The 14,843-nt window shown below is 39.9% G+C and overlaps 1 protein-coding gene across 1 annotated transcript in view; it reads right to left on the reverse strand.

Annotated features, from left to right (window-relative positions):
- The window catches only part of LOC133548265 (ephrin type-B receptor 2-like), a 74,394-nt gene that overhangs the window by 46,767 nt on the left and 12,784 nt on the right, over positions 1-14,843 (reverse strand). Inside the window, exons 4-6 of the mRNA XM_061893582.1 lie at positions 6,417-6,541; positions 5,131-5,293; positions 1,319-1,427 (exon numbers count right to left, since the gene is read on the reverse strand). Coding sequence (XP_061749566.1) covers positions 1,319-1,427; positions 5,131-5,293; positions 6,417-6,541 — 397 coding nt within the window. The remainder of the gene's footprint in view (positions 1-1,318; positions 1,428-5,130; positions 5,294-6,416; positions 6,542-14,843) is intronic.

Genomic DNA, 14,843 nt, shown 5'->3' on the forward strand with positions numbered 1-14,843 from the left:
GATGTACTTTTATGATTCAATGTGTCACATACAAGTTGAAATTTTGCAGCAAATATATCATCATCTTTAAAAAGAACTTCAGTTGCAATTTTATGATAAAAACATGCGATTTTAGAACAATGTATTGGACTTGTATGATAAAAGTAATCATTTCAGTCATTTGATAAGAAAAAAAGACAACATTTTATAGAAAATGTGTTTCTATGTGAAATTTGCAATTAAAAAAGGTGTAATATGTGACTCATTCTAGTCAAACTTGATTGTGTGTACTTTTTAAAGTTCACAGACAAAAGTGTCAAGAATTACAAGAAACAAATTGACATTTCAAAATGAAAAATGAATTTCCTCGACAGGGACCAATAAATCTAAATCTTTAATCTCATATAAATTTTGCAAGAACCAAATAAGTTGCAGTGGGAATTGGAAACAAGTTGTGTTGTGAGTAAAAAAGGCTTACTTTTCTGGTAAGATTTTTTTTAAATTTTGAAGCATGACACAAAAGAACATCATTTCAAGGTTATTGCAACATTTAAAAAGATTTAGTAAAAGGTTATGAATTTACTTTTGAAATTAACATGTACAAGTCCATATTTGACAAAAAGAAAGTCAGAATATATATTTCACGATAATTTAATAAATAAATGATACTTTTACAGTAACATTGTTGTTCATTGAATAAGAACACATTTTTGATTTCCAAGTAATGTTGTTTTAGGATTTAATGAGTGAAATTAAAGTTGACATTTTAGAGTAAATATATCATCATCTTTAAAATAATTAAACCATGCTCTTTCAAAAGAACGTCATGTAGTTGTATGATAAAGGTTGTAATTTGACAAGAAGAAAGTTAACATTTTAAAAGGACAAAGTTTGTTTTTACATGAAAGAAGTTCTTGAGAAAATGTGCAATTAAAAAAGGTGTAATAGGAGACGAATACTAGTTCTACCTGATTGTTTGTTCTTTTAGACTTCTTGTTGTTCGCAGACTTCTGCATGACACTAATCCAAGTTGTGATTGAACAACATCTGTCTTATATTCCTTTACACCTGCACTGAGTACCTAATGTTGTGGCCCTTCTCATCACCAAATGAAGCAAGGTCGTCTGACTCCATGTCGCCTGCAAGCCTGCAAGCCTGCTTGACGCATGAGGGAAACAAACCTCACCATTACCATTAGCATTACCATTAGCATTACCATTACCATTACCATTATGCCCGAGCCGAGCTGCAGCTTTGAAGACGCTGACGGTCGCCGTCAAGTTTGAATTACGTTGAATAAAGCGTAAAGAATCCCACTAGACTGGAGAGGGCGACTCACCGATTGCACACGATGACGATGACCACCACGGCGATGAGGAAGACCAGGCCGGCAGCCGCAGAGCCGATGATGAGGGGCAGCTTCTCCCGGATGCTGATGTTGTACTCGGCTGCAGGAATAAAAATGACATAAAAGTCTCATTTAAGTGTTATTTTGAAGGCAACACATGATGTAAGTGTCTATATTAGCTTACTATCAAAATGACTTTAAAAGTCTTATAAAAGTGTTATAATGAAGACAACACATGACGTAAGTGTCTATATTAGCCTACTATCAAAATGACTTTAAAAGTCTTATATAAGTGTTATAATGAAGACAACACATGACGTAAGTGTCTATATTAGCCTACTATCAAAATGACTTTAAAAGTCTTATATAAGTGTTATTTTGAAGGCAACACATGACGTAAGTGTCTATATTAGCCTACTATCAAAATGACTTTAAAAGTCTTATATAAGTGTTATAATGAAGGCAACACATGAGGTAAGTGTCTATATTAGCTTACTATCAAAATGACTTTAAAAGTCTTATAAAAGTGTTATAATGAAGGCAACACATGATGTAAGTGTCTATATTAGCCTACTATCAAAATGACTTTAAAAGTCTTATATAAGTGTTATAATGAAGACAACACATGACGTAAGTGTCTATATTAGCCTACTATCAAAATGACTTTAAAAGTCTTATATAAGTGTTATTTTGAAGGCAACACATGACGTAAGTGTCTATATTAGCCTACTATCAAAATGACTTTAAAAGTCTTATATAAGTGTTATTTTGAAGGCAACACATGACGTAAGTGTCTATATTGGCCTACTATCAAAATGACTTTAAAAGTCTTATAAAAGTGTTATAATGAAGGCAACACATGATGTAAGTGTCTATATTAGCCTACTATCAAAATGACTTTAAAAGTCTTATATAAGTGTTATTTTGAAGGCAACACATGATGTAAGTGTCTATATTAGCCTACTATCAAAATTACTTTAAAAGTCTTATATAAGTGTTATAATGAAGACAACACATGACGTAAGTGTCTATATTAGCTTACTATCAAAATGACTTTAAAAGTCTTATAAAAGTGTTATAATGAAGGCAACACATGATGTAAGTGTCTATATTAGCCTACTATCAAAATGACTTTAAAAGTCTTATATAAGTGTTATAATGAAGACAACACATGACGTAAGTGTCTATATTAGCCTACTATCAAAATGACTTTAAAAGTCTTATATAAGTGTTATTTTGAAGGCAACACATGATGTAAGTGTCTATATTAGCCTACTATCAAAATGACTTTAAAAGTCTTATATAAGTGTTATAATGAAGACAACACATGACGTAAGTGTCTATATTAGCCTACTATCAAAATGACTTTAAAAGTCTTATATAAGTGTTATTTTGAAGGCAACACATGACGTAAGTGTCTATATTAGCCTACTATCAAAATGACTTTAAAAGTCTTATATAAGTGTTATTTTGAAGGCAACACATGACGTAAGTGTCTATATTAGCCTACTATCAAAATGACTTTAAAAGTCTTATAAAAGTGTTATAATGAAGGCAACACATGATGTAAGTGTCTATATTAGCCTACTATCAAAATGACTTTAAAAGTCTTATATAAGTGTTATTTTGAAGGCAACACATGACGTAAGTGTCTATATTAGCCTACTATCAAAATGACTTTAAAAGTCTTATACAAGTGTTAAAATGAAGGCAACACATGAGGTAAGTGTCTATATTAGCCTACTATCAAAATGACTTTAAAAGTCTTATATAAGTGTTATTTTGAAGGCAACACATGAGGTAAGTGTCTATATTAGCCTACTATCAAAATGACTCTAAAAGTCTTATATAAGTGTTATTTTGAAGGCAACACTTGATGTAAGTGTCTATATTAGCCTACTATCAAAATGACTTTAAAAGTCTTATATAAGTGTTATAATGAAGACAACACATGATGTGTCTATATTAGCCTACTATCAAAATGACTTTAAAAGTCTTATATAAGTGTTATTTTGAAGGCAACACATGACGTAAGTGTCTATATTAGCCTACTATCAAAATGACTTTAAAAGTCTTATATAAGTGTTATTTTGAAGGCAACACATGATGTAAGTGTCTATATTAGCCTACTATCAAAATGACTTTAAAAGTCCTATATAAGTGTTATTTTGAAGGCAACACATGAGGTAAGTGTCTATATTAGCCTACTATCAAAATGACTTTAAAAGTCTTATATAAGTGTTATTTTGAAGGCAACACATGACGTAAGTGTCTATATTAGCCTACTATCAAAATGACTTTAAAAGTCTTATATAAGTGTTATTTTGAAGGCAACACATGAGGTAAGTGTCTATATCTTGTGTAACTTGACAAATGCACACAAGTTGCATCTTAATCACTAATATTCCTACTACTATTCATCCAATGTTATGTTTTTATTACTTCTTAATGTAATTCATATTTACATTTTAAATTTGACCTTTATTTTATCATATGTTTCTTATGATATTTGTTTTAGATGGCTTTAATTTGAGTTATTCTCCAGTGTGGACACCTCAAAGGTGGCCTTTTTATGCTCAAATCCTCACTGCCATGTTTTGTTTTTGCTTTCTTATGACCAATAATACTGTGTGTGTGTGTGTGTGTGTGTGTGTGTGTGTGTGTTGTTGTATTCAATATGAGGAGGTGTGAAGAAGTGATGCCATAACATTGCATCTAATAGTCAATCTCTCATTTGTGGTGCCATCCATCAAAATGAGGGTGGTCCCAAAAAGGAGGGATTTTTCAAATTGACTGTGTGTCGCTTTTAAAAGTGCTCCCCCTCTGGTCAGCATATGAAACAACAAGTGTGTGTAAGACATTGAAGTGCTTCCCCTCTGGTCAACATTTGAAATAACAAGTGCGTTTAATAAATTGAAATGTGCCCCTTTTGATTCAAAAATAATAATAGTCTATAAAGATATACTGTAATAGTTTGAAATAATGAAAATTAAAAACTAATTACAAACAAAAAAATATTATTTTTTTTTTTATTAAAAGCTTTCTTTTCTCACAGTGTGTTGCCTTTTTTTTTATAGAATTGGAAACCATTTCTCGTATTCTTTCTGTGTCTGTAATATTGCAATATTTTCTCATAAAATACATACTTTTTCATGTAAAATGATTGCTTTTTAATGCAAAACAGTGACATTTGTCATACAAAATTCTGACTTCTATCACAATATTGCATTTTTTTGTTGACCTTGTAAAATAAAGACACTTTTGAGTAATATTATGACTTTTGCCATGATTTTGCCAAGTAAAATTCCGATTATTATAATTTTGCTAACATTTGAAGCATTTTCTTGTAAAATTGTGATTGTTATTGAGTAAAATTCCAACTTTTATCATAATATTGCACAAATGTTCTACGTTTTTCTTGGAAAATGTTGACATGCGTTGAGTAAAATGACGACTTTTATTATAACACTCCCGAAATTCTAAGTTTTACTTGTGAAATTTCAACTCATTTTTCAAAACAAGCTCTTTTATATTTGCACATTATGTATATATTATATATACAGTATTTACGTATTACTCATCTTTATACATCTAGAAAGGACCTAAAGAGGGAGGCATTTTTCACAGGTCTCAAGAAGCTAACACACACAATAATGTGTGTGTGTGTGTGTGTGTTTTCTCCTCTTCTTCCATTGTTTGTGTTGGTTTTGTTCCGTTTTGCGCATGCCTTTGTGTTTGCGACTTGCCTGCGTATAAAAAGTGTGACCCGCAGTAAATCAAGTGAGATTTGAGTCCAGTCTCACCTTCAGTCATGGTCTGGAAGTACAGTTTGCCGCTGTAGCGTCCGAAGCCGGCGACGGTGCGGGCCCGCACCTGGAAAACGTAGATGTTCCCCGATTTGAGGCCCCGGATGAGCGCAGTGTTGGTCTGGCTTCTGAGGGTGGTGGCGTTGTACTCCGACTGGTCCTGGGGCAGGACATGGCTCAGTCCAAGGAACATCTATTTTCATGTCCACGCGGCCATTTCAAATACCACCGACAGTTTTATAACAAGACTTTCAGTCCATTGCAAACTTTTATAACTGGTCACCTAAAAAAAGCTGATTTCATTATGTCGGAATGTCGCGGTCAACATTTCTGTTCAATTTCGAGTCCTGATCCTGAGATCCGATACTTTGACAATAGATTATAGAAGTGAACATGTTTTACTGCAACTAACACAGTTTGATGAAGCTGATCATATCAATTTTAGATTTTCAGTGTGGTTGTTAATAATTGTTGTTGTGTAATAATATTTTGGTATTGAATGCAATTCTTTGAACACAATAACGTGGCGGCTGCACACCAACTTGACCAAAGCAGAAACTATCATGACCAAAACACCCAAAAAAGATGATTTTGTAATAATAAAAACAAAGAATGGGAAAATATCCATCCAATCACTCGTTTGTCGCAGTTTACCTGACACATGAAACGTGACACACTGGCTGGTGCACGGCCCACTTCAGCCGCCAGATGGCAGTAGAGTGTTGGCTATCTTACAAAGTGCTTGGTGGCACTTCCAACTTTGACCACAGCGCCAGTTGCTATGTAAAGTGGCGCTTTCCATCATTTTCAGCAGACTTTGTCATTGAATTATTAACCCACCACATTTCTCTCCTGCGAGATCCCCCCAGAAGTGGGGTCACATGAATCCCATCCCTACTGTAAGTATTGATGGATACGTATCGACGTCTGGATTGATCACCCCTTCTTTACATCGGAACTTTAGTGGTTAGTTTCTTGTGCGGTCCTGCTCATGTGTGCAGCATGCTTAGACAATCTGTGATAATGACACTTTCCACCATGTTGGGCGAGGACTGCTATCTTAGAAGCGGCTTTGCTCTGTGGATAAACCACACATTTGTTTCTGATTGTTCTCAAATCAGGTGCAAAAGTCCCATGTCTAATGATGATGTAATAGTTTGTGCTGGATCCAGGAAAATGTCATACGGATCGGATAGGGATTGCTGTCCTCCAAAAAAGGACTTTTAAAGGCCGAATCAGTCAAATGTTGCAAACTTTGATGGAATAAGAAGAAGAAGGCGTACCTTCTCGTAGTATTGCAGCTCGTAGTCCAGGATGACTCCATTGGGCTGGTCGGGCTGAGACCAGGACAAGGTGATGCTGTCCACGGTGCGGCTCACCTGGTGCATGATGGACACGCTGGACGGCGCTGCCAGGACGGAGACAACAAAACAAAACAAGCGTGTAAACAAGAGGATTGTTGCTTTGGTTGGACAATATTCTGATCCTCGCAGCATTCCAAAATAAAAGCCTCCAGAGAGGCTTTGTTAGCCTGCACATTTCATCCTCATCATGTAATTGTCCTATTTTCCCTCCGAAAGAAGAGCTGCGAGCACCACAGTGGTTTCTCTGCCATGTATTTTGCTTATGAAAATGTTTGGATTGTGTCTCGCTGGCTCATTTTGTGTTCTGAAGGAAGAGAAACCAACGGACTGCAACTTCCTTCAAGGGAAAAGTCCGCCAACAACCGAGTCAATGAGAGTCGCTCTAGTCTGTACTGGCTCACCTGCACTGGCTTCCTGTGCACTTAAGATGTGACTTTAAGGTTTTACTACATACGTATAAAATACTACACGGTCTATCTCCATCCTATCTTGCCGATTGTATTGTACCATATGTCCCGGCAAGAAATCTGCGTTCAAAGGACTCCGGCTTGTTAGTGATTCCCAAAGCCCAAAAAAAGTCTGCGGGCTATAGAGCGTTTTCCGTTCGGGCTCCAGTACTCTGGAATGCCCTCCCGGTAACAGTTCGAGATGCCACCTCAGTAGAAGCATTTAAGTCTCACCTTAAAACTCATTTGTATACTCTAGCCTTTAAATAGACTCCCTTTTTAGACCAGTTGATCTGCTGTTTCTTTTCTTTTTCTTCTATGTCCCACTCTCCCCTGTGGAGGGGGTCCGGTCCGATCCGGTGGCCATGTACTGCTTGCCTGTGTATCGGCTGGGGACATCTCTGCGCTGCTGATCCGCCTCCGCTTGGGATGGTTTCCTGCTGGCTCCGCTGTGAACGGGACTCTCGCTGCTGTGTTGGATCCGCTTTGGACTGGACTCTCACGACTGTGTTGGATCCATTGTGGATTGAACTTTCACAGTATCATGTTAGACCCGCTCGACATCCATTGCTTTCCTCCTCTCCAAGGTTCTCATAGTCATTATTGTCACCGACGTCCCACTGGGTGTGAGTTTTCCTTGCCCTTATGTGGGCCTACCGAGGATGTCGTGGTGGTTTGAGCAGCCCTTTGAGACACTAGTGATTTAGGGCTATATAAGTAAACATTGATTGATTGATTGATTGATAGTCCGTCCGCCTCCAAAGTGCGCTAAGAAGCCTCTATCATCACTTTACAAAAGCAGTGAAGTTGTCACCTTGAGTAAATGCTAAATAAAAAGAGAATACAACAAATCCTTTTCAACTTATATTCAAGTGAATAAACGGCAAAGACAAGATATTTCATCTTCACACTGACTAAATGTGTTCTTTTCTGCAAATAATCATGAAGTTAGAGTTTAATGGCAGCAACACATGGCAAAAAAGGCATTTTTACCAGTGTGTTACATGGCCTTTCCTTTGAACAACACTCAGTGCAGGTTTGGGAACTGAGGAGACACACTAACCAAGTTTTAATTTCATTCAAGACTTTGAAAGCCAAACATGCGCAAAACCTTTACCACCATAAGACGCTAACTTAGCGGTTTTTATGTGGGCGGCAGAGAAGAACCCCGCTTGACTCCACTCTTAGCTGACTTTTACCAAAGATTGTGAATGATAGGCACACTTACACTTTAAGCATTTAAGTCTCACCTTAAAACTCATTTGTATACTCTAGCCTTTAAATAGACTCCCTTTTTAGACCAGTTGATCTGCTGTTTCTTTTCTTTTTCTTCTATGTCCCACTCTCCCTTGTGGAGGGGGTCCGGTCCGATCCGGTGGCCATGTACTGCTCGCCTGTGTATCGGCTGGGGACATCTCTGCGATGCTGATCCGCCTCCGCTTGGGATGGTTTCCTGCTGGCTCCGCTGTGAACGGGACTCTCGCTGCTGTGTTGGATCCGCTTTGGACTGGACTCTCGCGACTGTGTTGGATCCATTGTGGATTGAACTTTCACAGTATCATGTTAGACCTGCTCGACATCCATTGCTTTCCTCCTCTCCAAGGTTCTCATAGTCATTATTGTCACCGACGTCCCACTGGGTGTGAGTTTTCCTTGCCCTTATGTGGGCCTACCGAGGATGTCGTGGTGGTTTGTGCAGCCCTTTGAGACAATAGTGATTTAGGGCTATATAAGTAAACATTGATTGATTGATTGAAATACCTTTGCCAGGGCTATTGTTGTGTTTTCTGGGCACACACAAATAAGAGGCGATGGAGTTTGTGGCTGACATCCATAACTTGGGTGGCCAACCACCTGCTGCCCCCCCCCCAGTGTACGCCACCCGCCCAACAACCATTACCATTAGTTCTGGGCGGCACGGGTCACCCCCCCACCCCCCACAGAGAGGCGCAATGTCTGCGGTGTGTGTGTGAGAGAGAGAACAGGAAAGATTTATGGACATACCTCCTGCCTCCAAAACACACAGTCCCACACACTTGGTCCCCCCAGTCCCGACAGTAAAGACCCAAGTCCAGGACACGTGTTCCCAGAGTAGCAGGCTAGAAGAAGTGCGGTGCAGAGTACACTACAATCTATTTATTATTATTTGAGGGGTTCCGGTTTGGTAACCGCAGGATTATGTCTCTGCTTTTTGCAGATGATGTGGTCCTGATGGCTTCATCTGACCGGGATCTTCAGCTCTCGCTGGATTGGTTTGCAGCCGAGTGTGAAGCGACCGGAATGAGAATCAGCACCTCCAAGTCCGAGTCCATGGTTCTCGCCCGGAAAAGGGTGGAGTGCCATCTCCGGGTTGGGGAGGAGACCCTGCCCCAAGTGGAGGAGTTCAAGTACCTAGGAGTCTTGTTCACGAGTGGGGGAAGAGTGGATCGTGAGATCGACAGGCGGATCGGTGCGGCGTCTTCAGTAATGCGGACGTTGTACCGATCCGTTGTGGTGAAGAAGGAGCTGAGCCGGAAGGCAAAGTTCTCAATTTACCGGTCGATCTACGTTCCCATCCTCACCTATGGTCATGAGCTTTGGGTCATGACCGAAAGGATAAGATCACGGGTACAAGCGGCCGAAATGAGTTTGGGTCTCTCCCTTAGAGATAGAGTGAGAAGCTCTGCCATCCGGGAGGAACTCAAAGTAAAGCCGCTGCTCCTCCACATCGAGAGGAGCCAGATGAGGTGGTTCGGGCATCTGGTCAGGATGCCACCCGAACGCCTCCCTAGGGAGGCGTTTAGGGCACGTCCAACAGGTAGGAGGCCACGGGGAAGACCCAGGACACGTTGGGAAGACTATGTCTACCGGCTGGCCTGGGAACGCCTCGGGATCCCCCGGGAAGAGCTAGACGAAGTGGCTGGGGAGAGGGAAGTCTGGGTTTCCCTGCTTAGGCTGTTGCCCCCGCGACCCGACCTCAGATAAGCGGAAGATGATGGATGGATGGATGGATGGATTATTTATTATTATTATAGTTTTACTGCCCTGTTACGACATCATTTGGTAATAATTAGGAAATGTAAGTAAACATTTACAGAATATTTTGTATCAGTATAGATTTGCAACCTATAGTCCAGTGCGTGTAATATATGGAAACATATTTTTTTCTGCCACAATGTAGTGGGTGTGGCTTATGGTCAAATCCATCATGGGTGCCCGTTATGAAACCACCAAACTGGTTATGTTCATCTCCAAAATGGACGCCGAGCCAAAGAAATGAGCCTTCCTTAATAAAGCAATCAGTCGCTCCACAGAGAACTCAGGAGTATCTGGTTACGGACGCACGTAGACCCAGGCGCAGCACGTAGACCCAGGCGCAGCACGTAGACCCAGGCGCAGCACGTAGACCCAGGCGCAGCACGTAGACTAAGGCGCAGCACATTGACACAGGCGCAGCAAGTAGACCTAGGTGCAGCACGTAGACCCAGGCGCAGCACGTAGACCCAGGCGCAGCAAGTAGACCCAGGCGCATAAATCTGCATAATCCTGAAAATGTGCGTGTTTCCGCCTTTGTAGTCCGTGGGGACTCCGTAGTCGATAATCTTTTTCTTTGTCTCTATCTTCTTGTTTTGTGACATTCATCCTTCACTGTTACCATTTCTAACATAAAGTAGAGTAAAGTTCTTATACACACGGCATAATAATAAAACTCCTATGTTGAAGCACATCAAGCGGTGCGGCCTCATTGCTTACCAAAGTCTTACTAAAACATTTTGATAGATTTTTGAGCGCCGTGTGTAATTTTCAATGGAACATATAAAATCTTGGTGTTGTATACTTGAGTCATATTGTAGTCTACACATATCTCTTATGGTTGACTGCCATCTACTGGTCACACTTATCATAACACCATGTGCCAAATAAAATGGCTTCGACGTGGGTAAGCAAAACCAGAATGAATCCATACATTAGGCACACCGGCTTCTAAGGCACAAATGATTTTAAGTGCGCCTTATAGACTGGAAAATACGGTATATAAGAAAGGAAAACACATATACTGTACAGTACTGTAAGCAAACAAAACCTAAGATAAATAAAAATAAACAATCTGTAAACTAAAATAAAATTAAAAGAAAGATAAAATGAACGAAAACACATAAATGGAAAAAAAAAATCCACTTCTCCTACATGGACTGCACTTCAAGCGAGTATTACCACGTTCAAGCAGGGAAGATTGTACTGTATGGAGGGATTCTTCTTCTTTTATTTAAAAATGTAACTTAAAGGCCCCAGTTTTAACTGTTCTGAAAGGCAAACAAACAGAAATAAAAATAATTTATAATTTTTTTTAACATATATTTAATTACCCCCATTCGATTGAAATGTGTCTCTCAGTATGAAATTGAAGTTGAAAAGGAGCGCCATCAAGACTATCTTCTTCTTCTACTGTACTCACAGTGACATTCACAGATAGAACATCCACATTTCCTTGTGTTTGTGGGTGTTGAATCTTCTGTCTGCAGGGACTGTATTCAACCCCCCTTCAGCTGGGCCTGGGGGGGCAGGACAAAGCCCCTAAATCCACATTTCTCTTGGTAGTAAAAATGTGTTAGAAATATCTTCTAGGGTCTCACAGCAGCTGTTCCTGGGGGCTTGCATTCAGGTCTACACTGGCTCCTGGGTTCTGTCAGCCACTTGTGATGGCGGCATCAGGAGTCATGCACGCCCGGTGTGGCTTTAACGCCCGTGACGAGGTTCCAAAGTCAGACTGGACTTGAATCAAGCGATAAACCATCTGCAGGACTCCAGCGGCATCCATTTCAAGTAGGAGCCCTTTCTGAAGTTTGGATTTTAGGGGCCTAGGAAGGTTCCTGAGAGCACATGAAGAGGCTTAATGGCCACCTCTGCAGGAAAATCCTCTGCCATCCATGACGTGACTACACAGATGTATTTATTGGTCCTATGACTAATGAGCAACTGTGTCTACAAAAACTGGATATAACAAATATAAATATAGATTATGTTTCACATTTTATATGCACTACAGAAACACCATCTATTTGATTTTTTATAGTTATTGTATTCTACTTAGAACCCATCCGTTACCGACTCCATAGAAATCCTATTACATTGAAATCATTACACTGTACAGTACTACTGTTCTTGTGCTAGTCATTGGTCATCAGTCGTTGGTCATTGGGCTAAATAAGGGACCTTGAATACTACATTTCATGCCATCGCTGTCACGTTTGGCGAGGTCGGGTTGGGGTTTGTTCTCCCGGAAGGCAGAACAGACGGCTCCAGACGACAGCGAGAGGTAGGAAATGATTTGTTTCTCATAAATCATAAAGGGGACAAAAAGACAGAACAAACAAAAGAAAAAGGTGGCGATCGCACGGGAAACTAAAGAAACACAGGAGCAACAATCAGGAGCATGAAAACGTAATTGTTGTGTCGAGTAAAACAATGACTGTGGCGAGCAACGTGAATAAATAGCTCTCTGATTAGTGATCAACAGCAGGTGAAGGTGCCGAGCACTAATCAGAGGCAGGTGACACCAATTAGCACCCATGGTAACCAAAACAAACACCCAAAGTGAAGGGAAGCAGCATGTCCACTGATGAAGTGTGTCCTCTCTTCTCTTCAGCAAACATCTTTCACAGTCACCTCCGTGTCACACAGAGAACGTTGATGTTTGTGTGCTGCATGTTGATGTTTGTGTGCTGCATGTTGATGTTTGTGTGCTGCATGTTGATGTTTGTGTGCTGCATGTTGATGTTTGTGTGCTGCATGTTGATGTGTGTGTGCTGCATGTTGATGTTTGTGTGCTGCATGTTGATGTGTGTGTGCTGCATGTTGATGTTTGTGCTGCATGTTGATGTTTGTGTGCTGCATGTTGATGTTTGTGTGCTGCATGTTGATGTGTGTGTGCTGCATGTTGATGTTTGTGTGCTGCATGTTGATGTTTGTGTGCTGCATGTTGATGTTTGTGTGCTGCATGTTGATGTTTGTGTGCTGCATGTTGATGTGTGTGTGCTGCATGTTGATGTTTGTGTGCTGCATGTTGATGTTTGTGTGCTGCATGTTGATATGTGTGTGCTGCATGTTGATGTGTGTGTGCTGCATGTTGATGTGTTTGTGCTGCATGTTGATGTTTGTGTGCTGCATGTTGATGTGTGTGTGCTGCATGTTGATGTTTGTGTGCTGCATGTTGATGTGTGTGTGTGCTGCATGTTGATGTTTGTGTGCTGCATGTTGATGTTTGTGTGCTGCATGTTGATGTTTGTGTGCTGCATGTTGATGTTTGTGTGCTGCATGTTGATGTTTGTGTGCTGCATGTTGATATGTGTGTGCTGCATGTTGATGTTTATGTGCTGCATGTTGATGTTTGTGTGCTGCATGTTGATGTTTGTGTGCTGCATGTTGATGTTTGTGTGCTGCATGTTGATGTGTGTGTGCTGCATGTTGATGTTTATGTGCTGCATGTTGATGTTTGTGTGCTGCATGTTGATGTTTGTGTGCTGCATGTTGATGTGTGTGTGCTGCATGTTGATGTTTATGTGCTGCATGTTGATGTTTGTGTGCTGCATGTTGATGTGTTTGTGCTGCATGTTGATGTTTGTGTGCTGCATGTTGATGTTTGTGTGCTGCATGTTGATGTTTGTGTGCTGCATGTTGATGTTTGTGTGCTGCATGTTGATGTGTGTGTGCTGCATGTTGATGTTTGTGTGTGCTGCATGTTGATGTTTATGTGCTGCATGTTGATGTTTGTGTGCTGCATGTTGATGTTTGTGTGCTGCATGTTGATGTTTGTGTGCTGCATGTTGATGTTTGTGCTGCATGTTGATGTTTGTGTGCTGCATGTTGATGTTTGTGTGCTGCATATTGATGTTTGTGTGCAGCATCTTGATGTTTGTGCTGCATGTTGATGTTTGTGTGCTGCATATTGATGTGTGTGTGCTGCATGTTGATGTTTGTGTGCTGCATGTTGATGTTTGTGTGCTGCATGTTGATGTTTGTGTGCTGCATGTTGATGTTTGTGTGCTGCATGTTGATGTTTGTGTGCTGCATGTTGATGTTTGTGTGCTGCATGTTGATGTTTGTGTGCTGCATGTTGATGTTTGTGCTGCAGGAGCACACAAGCATCCATGGAGTGGGAGGTCCTAACAAAGATTGTTACAATAGAAATGTTTTTGTTTTTCTTTCTTTCTCAAATCAGCAGTGGTGTTGCAAGACTATTTTTGGACCATAGGGCGCACCAGACTATCAGGCGCACTGCAGATGAGCAGCTCCATTCAGGTCCATTCAGCTCCATTCAGGTCCATTCGGGTCTATTCAGGTCCATTCAGGTCCATTCAGGTCTATTCAGGTTTATTCAGGTCTATGTTCATACAAAAGGTGCAGCAGATTATTAGGTACATTAAAGAAATCATGTTATGATTCGGGACTTTTGTTTTTACAGCAACATTCTGGTGACAGATTGGCCAGTTTTGTTTTGTAAACAATCAATGGTTGTTTTATTTGTGGTGCATTACAGGAAATGGAAAAACGGTAACGTGTTTGGGTTTTTTAACGGTGAAATTTCAATTTTTTGTTTTCATTTTTTGTATTTATTATTTTTTTACCAAAAAATAAATTAAATGTATTGTACAATTTAATAGATACTTTGCTTTGGAATTTATATTTGAATAAAAAAAGTTTGTACGGTATGGTGGTATAATATTTGTAACAACTTATATGTTACATGACCATATTTTTGGACCACAAGGCGCACCGCAGATGTATTTGGTTCTATTTTCATTGACATTAAAAGGATCATATTATGATTTACTTTCTACATGTAAACACTTCCTTGTGGTCTACTTAACATGTAATGATGCTTCTTGAATCAACATGTTACTATGATGATGTTTTACCCATC

Source organism: Nerophis ophidion, linkage group LG02 (genome assembly GCF_033978795.1).
Source record: "Nerophis ophidion isolate RoL-2023_Sa linkage group LG02, RoL_Noph_v1.0, whole genome shotgun sequence".
Classification (NCBI taxonomy): Eukaryota; Metazoa; Chordata; class Actinopteri; order Syngnathiformes; family Syngnathidae; genus Nerophis; species Nerophis ophidion.